General features: G+C 40.4%; 1 protein-coding gene and 1 long non-coding RNA gene across 3 annotated transcripts; both read right to left on the bottom strand.

Annotated features, from left to right (window-relative positions):
• Positions 1-94: 94 nt before the first annotated feature.
• c5h16orf89 (chromosome 5 C16orf89 homolog) lies at positions 95-7,469 on the bottom strand. The gene is made up of 8 exons (XM_015942316.3): positions 7,189-7,469; positions 5,445-5,597; positions 4,960-5,110; positions 4,669-4,786; positions 4,358-4,520; positions 4,086-4,190; positions 3,336-3,425; positions 95-330 (listed from the first exon to the last, which is right to left on the bottom strand). Exons 1-8 carry the CDS (start codon positions 7,382-7,384, stop codon positions 227-229), a joined length of 1,080 nt encoding a protein of 359 aa, XP_015797802.2. The 5' UTR covers positions 7,385-7,469; the 3' UTR covers positions 95-226.
• Positions 7,470-8,735: 1,266 nt separating this feature from the next.
• On the bottom strand, positions 8,736-11,308 carry LOC139069994 (uncharacterized). 2 transcript variants are annotated; one of them, XR_011520656.1, is made up of 3 exons: positions 11,038-11,308; positions 9,154-9,273; positions 8,736-9,071 (listed from the first exon to the last, which is right to left on the bottom strand). It is a non-coding gene; the product is annotated as an uncharacterized lncRNA (long non-coding RNA). The 2 variants fall into 2 exon arrangements; XR_011520655.1 differs by lacking the exon at positions 11,038-11,308 and having other exon boundaries at positions 9,154-9,764.
• Between the last annotated feature and the right edge of the window lie 539 nt (positions 11,309-11,847).

Genomic DNA, 11,847 nt, shown 5'->3' with positions numbered 1-11,847 from the left:
TCGTTTAAAAGAAAATGCATCTTTTGTAGTTCGTGTTGATTTAAACTTTTTTTAGATGGACTTGTTACAAATTTCATATAGTTTTTTACCGTTATTTTTTAAGCCTTAGTTTAAAATATCGATAATATTAATCTTAAAAGGTTTGTCCCAACTTTGGCAGAAAAGATTTTTGCATGGATTTTACCGATATCCATAAAATGTGTTTTGTTGGGCAAGGTGCTGTGGTTCAGGACAGCGGCCTCTTCGTTATGTCCTGTTCTGTCAGGTAAAAGTTCAGGTATCCTCCCAGAGCACCAACCGCCACCGCTGTCATGTGACTGGAGCAACCGTCTGTCGGAGCAAAGAAGGTAAACGAGTCAGAATCAGAGCGGATTCCTCTGGACCCTACAGTCGGTCAGAGAGTCAAATCTAAATATTTTTGGGTGAAAAGTTCAAAACAAATACAGAACACTGAAAATATGAGATGGTTAAAACTAAGCAAAATCAAATATGACTGTTTTCTAAAGTTATAATGGTCTTTACAAATCAGGTTCATGAAGTTCTTTGCACTAAATACCTCTCACATGAATTGATCTCAGCAACCTTCTTATTGGACTAGTGGTACAGTGTCCACCCTTGGAATGGCAGATTGGGGTTCAAATCTTGGTCAGGTCATACCAAAGACCTTAAAAAATGGGACCCAGTGCCTCCCTGATTGACACTCAGCTTTCAGGGTTGGATTGGGGGGTTAAACCACTAAATAGTTCCCGAGCACAGCCAAAGCTGCAGCTCACCACTCCCCACGGGGATGGGTCAAGCGGGAAGATGAATTTCACCAGTGTGTGACAAGTGGTGCTCGCTGCAGAACCACAAAGGTGGAGCTGCACCAGAAGGTGGAGCTGCATCAGGGTCAGCCCCGCCCATTCCAGAGTCAGCCCCGTCCATTCCATCAGAGTCAGTACAATTCCTTCCAGTTGTCAGACTTGATAGCATTCTGGAACCAAAGAGGGTTTTATAGCTAAAAAATACAAGATTGAGGACGGAGGTGAGAAGTTAACTGAACAGTTTTTGTAAAGGTTCCATATAATTAAAAATCTAACTTTTGGAACTTTTTATCATGTTATATTGTCATTTCCTCATAAGAAACACGCCAAAGCCATTTTTGGCCTCATTCATGCATTTTCCTCCCATCTCAGCTTCAATTTGGTCTCCTCCCCTGAAGTGGGTCTGGTCTTGGTTCTCAAATCTGGATATTCTGTGAATTTTCTGACAAATTATTTCTGAAATGACTTCTACTGAGACACCGCCAATAAACCATACATCCCATCTCCAAAGACACACTGGATAGGACAATTACATGTAACGCCACTTACTTTATATCAGATGTGGTGGGGTAGAGGCTATGGAGGCAGGTTTGCATGCAGTTTTGCGCAGGTTCGACTCCCAGTGGCAGAAATCTTAGGTAGATTACAACCCCTTTTCTTAATTTCTAGCTACACTTGCCAGTACTGTTTACAACAATTTACTGGTATACCGTTTACAATATAATGACTAATGTGTTTATTTATTTATTCGTTTATTTAGCCATTGTGAGTCCATTTGTGAGCAGAGTTTCAACTAAAATGCTGTTTAGGAACGACCAAATTCAAAGAACTTTTAGAGACATAAATATTTTGCTGAAAATAAACATTACAACTAAAATATAAACAAATTCAATGTTTCAGCTGGCTAAATAGATTGATGCCGACCTCACCGAGAATCGAACCAGCATCTGCTGAGGGGGAAGCAAAATTTGCTTCAGATGATCTTACCAATGGACTACCAGAGCACATGTGACAATCACCCATGCTGTTGCACCACATTATTGTTAGAGCGGCTGTGGGCAGATATCTGCTAAAAGAAATCGTTTCATTTCAAGATGTATTCAGGCTTTGTCATGTAGCAAGTTATATTTATCTTGTTTAATTGGAGCATAGAACATAGCATTAACATTTGTAAAGTAGTAACAGCCATAATTCATGTGGGTCAGGTTAGTTTGCGATGAAGTTGGAAAACAAAACGGAAGTCAGTGGGCTAGGCTGAGTTTGCGTGAATGGGCGGGGCTGACCCTGGTGCAGCTCCACCTTATGGTGCAGCTCCGCCTTTGTGGTTCTGCAGCGAGCACCCTCTCGTGTGTGATGACAAATGGGACATTTTAGTACCTTCTAGAATTGGTCATTTCAAGGCTCTGTCACTTTAAGGATGTGGAACACTGAAAAAATTGTTTTAATTATTATTTCTGATTATAATCAGTCACTCTGAGTTTTTCATGCAGGCTGAACATGAAAATTGTCTCTGACACCGATCTCCTGCATTAGCTTCTGATAGAAAATAGATGTTGAAGCTCCAGGATTTGAAAAGCCTGACAGGTCACTGTCACTTAACATTCATGGACTCGCCCATTTTGACTCATGACAGGGAAGGCTGTTGTTGGTTGGCTAATAGAACAGACGCTAATAATTAGCATTAGCAATTCCACCACACATGCAGCAGAACTCCTTCTGGCTTGTGTTATTTGTAGTGATAAAACTACATTGCAGAGCAAAGTGAGTCAATGTAGAGTTGCGTTGTTGTTATCCAGTCAGAGATGAGATGTCCAAATATCAGGAAAAAGGACTCCAAATCCTGGCGTGTTCTGCCACTTTGTCCTCCAGCTGACTCCTCTGTTTCTTATTCAGGCATTTCTCGGCTTTTTCCCCCCAGAGTACGGCTTACAAGGCAGTCATTCTAACTAGAGACAACTACAAATGTATTGATTAAACACTTAAGAAAACAATCTGGAGCTGGCCATGGTCACTCATCCCCCACTCAGGCTGCTATAAGCTGAGAAGCTCCAATATCTGAAAGGGGCTCTTACATAGGAGGTGACAAATGGGACGTCATGTGACATCAAAAGTGGGAGCTTTTACAAACAGCTTGTTTTGGGCAAATAATTCCTAAAAACCAAACACTGGCAGAAAACAGATGGACATGTATTTGTTCTTTTGTTTTTTTTTTTGTTTTTTTTTACATGTGGAGTGTTTATGGAGGCAGACGAGAACGCCATGGCAGCACAAAAGGTGAAGTTTAATTATTATGTCTTCTTTTAAAAGCAGCTAAAATATAACAAACCTTATTTTAAAAATCTATTTTAGAGAATAAAAAAATGATATTTTTTAAATTGTATTTTTTTTATTATTATTCTTTGCTGTGTATGGTTTGCACATCAGTTTTTTTTTCTTTTTGTTATTTAAAAAAATGTGTGGATTTGTGTTTATTGTTAAATGTGTAAAGTTGGTGATTTTGCCTGAGAACACTGATGGTCTAAAACCAGTGACCTGTAAGGATCTTCTCCCTCCTCTTCACTCTCCTGTGAGGCTGTAGCTGTTCCAGGAGCTCGTCTCCAATAATCTGTGAGATGATGCTCTCTAAAAGCACAAACAGCAGGAAATTGAATCATTTCCATTAAAAGCTTTGGTTGTTTCTTTGTGTGTCAATCAGAGAACAGTGAGATTGTTACATTGTCAGTAAGGCTAATGTTAAAGGAATGTTGTGTAATTAGCTTTAGCTTAGCATAAACAATGTAAGTGAATGTTAACAGCTAGCATTTACTGTGAAAATGACTCAATGATCTTAATTTTTCTTGTTGACCTCAAAAATCGTGTCGACTGCAAATTAAGATAATAACTAACATGAAAATTCCAGAAGTTGATTTAAACTTTGGACTACAAAGCACTATTGCAAGGCACAAGGACATGATGCAGCGACCCCAAAAGACACCTACTTTGTCTGTCATGTACTTGGATATTTTTAGTGTAACTTACATTGCTGTTCCTTCAAAAAAAAACTGTAGCTGTATAGTAGCCATGCATTTGCGTGTACAGAAGTAGGTATCTGTTTGAATTTGAATGATTGATATGCTAGCTGTTACCATTCACTTACATTGTTTATGCTAAGCTAAAGCTAACAGAATACTACCAGATCAAGAGAATGGCTGGGCTGGTTACAAAAGTATTTTTCCTTCTTATCTATCTCTGGGGAATACTGCAACAGAGGTAATTTCAACTTTTGTTACGACTAGTACTCACGGTCTCTCCCAAAGCAGCCGACTTCCAGGTCCTGCATCCTGAGGATGTGCTGCAGCCAGTCAGCTTTGTGAAAGTCAGAGAAACCAGACAATCCACAAATCAGGACTGTCAACCGACCGAGACAGGAGAAGAGGGACAGAGTCAGGATCATTGGAGACAAAGTCATCCCTAAACTTCTGTTTTCAGTTCATCTGATTTTTCTCACAGCTTTTCTTTTAAGACAGTAATTACTAACACTTAGACTAGTTATGGATGTGTGAATGGATTCTCACTGTTCTCAATAAAGATGTCAGCTGTCTGCTCAGTCAAGCCATCTCTAACGATGTCCTGGTTGGCTTTCATCATGTTTGAGCAGAAGATCTCCTGATAGTTCTGTTCAGTCATGTTGACTCTGGATGCACGCATGTCGCCTTTCAACAGGTTGTTGCAGCCTCTCTGAGATGGAAATTTAACAGTTTATAACATGAGCACAAAGACCGCACCCTCATCTTTTAACAATAACAGACACTTTTGTTTTGTTACAGAGCTTTGTCATTGGTCCTCTGGTGTTTTCAGTTAATGCAACAGTCTTTGATGTTCTCACCATTCTGCCGATCATAAAGTAGAGCAGCTGGTGAGACAGAGAGTAATGTGGACAACCAAAACGAGTCATGGTGTCCCGGCAGGGTTTGGTGACGATACAAGGTGTCCCGTTCATTTTCCTGTCCACCCAGAAACACATGAACCAAACGGGTAAGTGTCTTCACACTGGAAAACAAGCATGGCTGATTTTGAGATTGTATCAAACTATCAGATCAAACATCTAGGGGAAATGATCCAGTCAGCGTTATAAAGCCATCTAATTAAAGTCAGAGCAGTTTGAACTGATTGGTACCAGGTTCCCAGCAGAAGCGTCAGACACTTGTCGCTGAGCTGCTCATCATAACACTCGGTGGTTATGGTAGAGGGGTAAACCAGACTGGGATCTGTGGAGTGCCACCCCTGAGGAATCAGCCAGAATGTCCAAGTCAGCAGAGGCTCGAACTCTGGAAGGAATCATTGATGAGAAAACTATCTGATCCGGAAAAGCATGTTGAGCTCTTTCTTTGGTTTACAGGTCAGAAAATAATTCCAACTTTTAAAAGAGAACAGGACTGTTAGCAGAGAACGTTACGTCCTCCACTGGCTAGAAAATCTGACCCAGGAAAGGAAATTGTCTGGAACTGTAAAGAAGGTTAAATTTTCATTAAAGTAGAACTATATCATTTGGATTTATGCTAGGTATTATTTCATTTAGTCTTTTGCTGACATCAATTCAGACTCACAAGGTAAATGTTCCTGCTGAATGACTTTCAAACCGCAGCTCTGACGCTGTCTTACCTCGGTAGTATTTGGGGTCGTTCTGCTTCAGGGCAGCGACAGCCTTGTCCAGACTCAGGTCAAGACGTTTGAGCAGAGCGACGGTGGTGGTCCTCTGAGCCCAGCTGACTGGGTCGGTGTGAGGCCACGTCCGAACCGCTTCCTTCAGCTCAGCTGAGAGGGAAAACAAACCCGCTCTGTGTGAGCTAGTGTGAAAGGTTTAGACCCAAACGCTCAGAGAGCAAAAGCAAAGAAACTTTCCTACAGGTGAAAGTTGAAATACTGGAATATGGTGCAAAAATCCATTTGTGTCAGCAATCCAACTTAGACAGAGAGACCATCTAGGCTCGGGAACCCTTTGCAGGTGTTTATTAGCCAATTACATGCACTGATCACCCTGCTGCCCTCTGGGAGGCGCTACAGGAGCCTCCGGACTAAGACCACCAGGTCAAGGAACAGTTTCTTCCCAACAGCTGTCAGACTCCTGACATATGACCCACGTTAAACTCATGGACTGCTTGTATTAACTACAGCCTGTACATACTTATAGTCATAGAATATTCATAACATACTTCATACCGTGTACATTATAACATACATAATAGATCCATTTCTGTAATATACTTATACATCTATATTATTGCTAATATATATTGTAATACATCTATAGCACGGCTAAAGCACTTCTGGATGGATGCAAACTGCATTTCGTTGCCCTGTACCTGTATACATGTGCAATGGCAATAAAGTTGAATTCTATTCTAATTCTATTGTAATTAGAGTGTGACACTTTGAATCTAGAATATTGAACCTTTTCACACTATTCTAACTGAGATTTTGAATGTGGGGTTTTCATCAGCTGTAAGACTGAATCATCAGTAATAATAAAGGTTTGAATTATCTGACTTTGCATGTAATGGGTCTATCTCATGTGTTAGTTTCACCCTTTAGGTTGAATTACTGAAATAAATGAATTTTTGCATCATATTCTAACTTTTTGTGTTTGACAATTTAGCAAAAATGTAATTGCCAATTTACAGATCTGTTGTTATTTTTGGTTTTGTGCCACTTAAATATGTCAGATCAGAAAGCAAATAATAGCAGACCAAAATAACCTGATCAAATACAAAGTGTAGTTTACAAATCATGATTTTATTTATTTTCAAAGGAAAACAGACCTGATCCTTATGAAAACCTGTGAAAACATGGGCTCAATGATTAGTACCACACCAGTAGAATTTCACTAGCCTCCGCACCTGATGAACAGATGTCTGGAAAAACTATTAAGAGCTTTTAAACTGGAAAATTAACTAAAACGTGTGTTTGAAGTTGTTAAATCGTTTGGATGACGCGTTTATTTTATACTCATTTATTAATTTCAGTTTGTATTTTCTGATTCAAAAGTTCTAAAGGAATCGTATAAATTTTATTGGAACAATAAGGGAGAAGCAGCGATTTAAGATTGGTTGCGTTATATAATTCATATGCTCTATATTTGTATTTTTATTTATTGTAAATAACACGCTATTAATCTGACTTCAAGAGTTTGTATTTATGTTATAACTAAAATTATTTTAATTAGTGATTGTGTTTGTGAAGAAATCTATGGATCTTCTGGAGTAGAGTGTGACTGGCTGTAAATGTTGAGGCTTATAGTTTCTCCTCTGAGGCTGGCAAAGCCAGTAGAAAGCTGCATATCTGCGCATTTTTCCACGAGCGTCCTGCAGCTGCAGCGCTTCGGGTTTCAGGGAGGATCTGGACCTACCCTGCAGCATGACGAAGCCCACCGCACCGTCCAGGTTGATGTGGTCGTGTTGTCGCACCAGGAAGGACACACCGCGGGAGAGGCTCCCCAGGACATCGTCGATCACCTCGGCCCGTGTCCTGCACGCTGCTGCGGAAAGTAGAACCAGTGCGGTGGCCAGCCGGAGCCCCGCTGCCCGCATCTTCTCTGCAGTCATTCCTGCAGCCTGGAGGCTCCGGGGTGTGCAGACGGACAATAAACAACTGCTCACAGGACAGATGGTCCTCTAACAGGGGGAGGAAGAGCAATGACGTCAGGCTGACCATCGCATAAGGTCAAATTATTAATATGTACCACACACCAATACCTATGAGTCATTTTAATGATACAAAATCTAGTTTCAGTAAAACTCCAAAATACAAAAGTTAACAGTTCACTTACAGGAGTCATTAAATATTCATCCGATCAAATAAAAAAAATTGTACACACATACACATATGTGTGTGTGTGTACATATGTGTGTGTGTGTGTGTGTGTCATATATATATATATATATATATATATATATATATATATATATATATATATATATGTGTGTGTGTGTGTGTGTGTGTGTGTGTGTGTGTCTCAAGTGAGAATTTTACGGTGAAATAATCCCTAAACAGTAAGTTTATACTAAAACATATTACATTCTCAGTCGACCAAGGGGTTGTCAATTTTTCTCCTTTCAAAATAAAAGAAGGGACGTAACTACTGTTTAACATCAGTTGGTGTGAGGTTGTTGTGTATCCTGCGAGCTAGCGCTGCTGGCATGTAACTACACCTCGCAAAAAGCTCCAGAGTTGTTTAATGAACCAAAGCCAGTAACACGAGCAAAGGTTACTTCCTGTACCCCTAAGAAGCCATGACATCTTTTTGTGTTACTCTAATATCAAGTAAAGAAGGCTAGAGGCTAACATTGGCTGTGTCTCAATTCAGGGTCTGCATCCTCCGTCGGCCGGATTCGTCGGCCGGTTACGTCACAGCGCCGCGACTAGGCCTGTCCCAATTCGAAGACTCCTTCAAATGCGGTCGACGAATGCGGCCTTCTTTTCGCCTGACTGAAGGATGGGTCGGGTGTATCCTTCAATAGGTAGCATTTCCCAAGATGCCTTGCGGGCCGGCCGGCAGAAAAACTTAAAAACAATGGCGGACAGTGAAGCGGGAGCTGTCGGAGAGGATTGCGCATATAAATGTAAGTATAAACTTGAAAACTGTTAGGTTAAGGACTTTTTGTGATACATGAACGTTATTTTAGTTAGAAATGTAACAGTAAAAGTGCTTGTATTGCGGTCTCGGCTCGTACGTTCTGCCGCTCGGTGCAGTGGCGGATCTAGGATTTTTCTGAGGGTGGGGCCATCAAGGGGCCACAATATTTATAGAGGGGCCACGTACAGTCCAACATACTTGCATACTATTCCCAGTTTTGTATGGTAGATACAGTTTACCCCAACACCATGTTGAAAAACATTAATGCAATTGTACATCAATGTTTACTGTACATTGACAAAATACAACCACACACAGCATTTGAGAAATTTTAGCATTCAATTTATTTTGCAAAGCCACAAATATCAGGTTAAAATATGTTTGTGTGTGGAAAAAACACCAGAAGAATATCACAGGACCCTCTGCTCTTGACTGGGAAATGTCTGGTGGGAAGTCAATTAAATAAGTCTGAGTCAGTTGCTTATATCTCTCAACCTTTAACATTCATGGCATTCAGAATCTGCAAGTGACTGACTGCAAAATTCAATTAAATTTAAAGAGCCTTTACAAAATGAGAAGCACACCACCAGGTCCTACTGGAACAGAACACCGTTCTGATGTCTGCGCAGGATTCTGTGCATCACACTGGAAGATGTCTGAAAACAGCAAATGAGAAATTATCTAACATAAGCCAAATACATACACAAGCATTTATTACTTTCAAAGATCAATGTTTACCATTTGATCCTGCAGGATTAGCATTGATTGGTGACTCTGGTGGCCCAGCAGGATGGAAGGTTGAGTCATTAACTTCACTCTGGTTGTCTGAATTGGAGAGAGTCTTGTCCCAGTTTGCAGCTAAAATACAAATATATGTCAAACTCCAGCTAAATCCAGCCAAAACTTTGTTTTCTATGAGACCACATTTTTATTTATTTGAAATTGAAGACTTGAAAGATTGGACTATAAAGATGAGATGTGGTAGATGTAGACAAAGAAACCAATACAATTTAAATCCATTATGTTAATGTTATAGTAAACCACATCACCATGAAGCGGAAGAAATCAGTAAACATATGTGCCATTAGTACAAGATAACATCATTTAACAAATTTGAGATAATGGTGATTTTTTTTATTTTTACCTAGAATAATGGCAGGAAAAGTTGGACTAACAAAGGAATATCCAAAACACAAAATCTCTTTGGAAAACTTAACCTTGACCTTACTTAATCAACCAATTAGAAAATTCAGTGTTTCAAACAAGGACTTTTCCCACACATTTTACAATACATCAAAATGTCACAATTTAGGGAAACCTTGAAGGAATTGTGGGAAAGGAAACTTAACTGCAACATTGCTGATGATGAACGGAAAGATGCTTTGAAAAACGTAAAATCATTTACTAAAGGGAAGCAACTTTGCCACTAATGATTTGTCACGATTAACAACTTCTATCAATTTAAACAATAATCCTTTATTTTTGGTGCTTGGAATAACTGACCCAATTATTACTGATAAATATAAAAAGCTCAATGCAAATTTTCTGTGCAAGAAAATGACTCCACATTAACTGGATCAGCTCCAAGATAAAATGGGAAAAGGTTATCCTCAATTATAAGCAGAACACACTGGGCAGCATTAGGTCGTTTATAAGTGGTCAGTCCGTCCTGCTGGATAATGTGGTGCAATCATGATCTTTTTACAAAAGATTATGCGATGGCGGTGAAAAGGGAGCTTGGGAGCGGTCTCTGCGCTGCCACGGACTTCAGTTTATCTTGGACATAACTTGCTTTTTATTGCGATCAAAGCCACACTCATTAAGCTTTTTTAACAAGCCGCTCCAGAAGGTGTCTGTCCCCGTGCAGTCTCTGGTGATCTGAGCTTCAACTCTTACGGAGAGGCTCCCCGGCCATCATCTCAGCTGATTCTGTTTAGAAAAGCCAAACTTACGGCCCATGTTTACTTTCATTTTCAATATAGTTGCCGGCCGGAACTCGGCAGTAACTGCCCACCTGATCATGATACCCCCTTCTGTTGCGCCAAGTTGTAATATGCATTCACAAGTCCGGCGTTGCGGTGATATTAGTATCAACCGTGGCAGCACGAATGCCACAAAATTCCCGCAACACCATGCCGCCACGGCGCGTTTATATTACACGTACGCTGATTTCCCAGCATGGTATGTCCTACAAGAGGCTGTCTCTCGTGTTTATCTGACATGACTGTTGCACAATAAAGATTATATTCTTTCTGACCTGATAAAGGGGGAATGGAGGTCCCTTGCCCTGTTCCAGCCTCTGGTCTACTGCCTCCTGCTGCTCTCTCTCTGATTTCTCCATGCTTGTTTTCACCAGCTGACACACTCACTCTCTTGGGAAAAAACTGCAGAATTCCCGCCTGTATCTGACCCATTCTTTTCATGTTCTCTATCAGACAGTGCCAACTATTAACACACGAAATGCAGATTACAAAAGAAGTACATGGATTAGCAAGGGCTAACGTTTTTTCACAAGCCCTTTTTAACATTACCTTTAACTAATGTCGGCATTGCTTTCCATTGGACTTATTGTCAGACTTGACTTACATGGCAACTGTGAGTAAACAGTGATTCGTGACTTACCAACAAACTCCTCATAACGTGGACTCTCATCAGATCCGATGTCGGTTGAAAAGTTCTCCCTTCTTGGAATCTTTCAAATCTTCTTCTGTTAGATTTCACACAATATTTTGCTCCTTAGCGCCACACGGCCACTAGTGTTTGGACTCGGAATTGCATCCACCTATAATCTCATCACCGCACAAAGGACAGATGAGTGACAGGACAGGGGCACTACAGGGGCCAATCATATTTCAGCAGGGGCCAGTGCCCCTGTGGCCCCGCCCCTAGAACCGCCAATGGCTCGGTGTCGTACTTCTCCCGCTACGTTTCCCCCTGATTTTAATAGAAGTTTGTATTTTAGGAACAAAAGAGAAAACCAGGGAATTTATTAAGCTTAGGGCGGAGATGGACCACATGATCACTGGAGTATTCGGCGGCTGTGGCATGGCGGTACAAAAATATCTCATATTTAAAAAAAAACTCGTTTGAGTTTATTTTTTCTGCGAAAACATGAAAGGAATAACCCGTTGTCCTCTTTTCTCTATCTGTTTTTTTCTTACATGTTTGTTAAGACTATTCTGGAGAAAATGGGCATCCAGGGGAAGGTGCCAGCGATGACCAGCTTCTGGAGCTGATCTGGGAGGACATGAGGCTGCAGAGGGAGGCAGAGCAGCAGAGGGCACAGAGAGAAGGGAGAACTTTGTCAGCTTTTTACTTTGCTAGAAAAAAATGGTTAAGAAAGATTAAACATGTACATATAAAAGAAATATCTAAATAAAATCAGTTCTGCATTAAACTCTTGAATTTTATTTTTGTTTACAAATGTGAATT

The sequence above is a fragment of the Nothobranchius furzeri genome, chromosome 5 (genome assembly GCF_043380555.1).
Source record: "Nothobranchius furzeri strain GRZ-AD chromosome 5, NfurGRZ-RIMD1, whole genome shotgun sequence".
NCBI lineage: Eukaryota > Metazoa > Chordata > Actinopteri > Cyprinodontiformes > Nothobranchiidae > Nothobranchius > Nothobranchius furzeri.
This window is presented reverse-complemented; position numbering and strand designations above follow the sequence as displayed.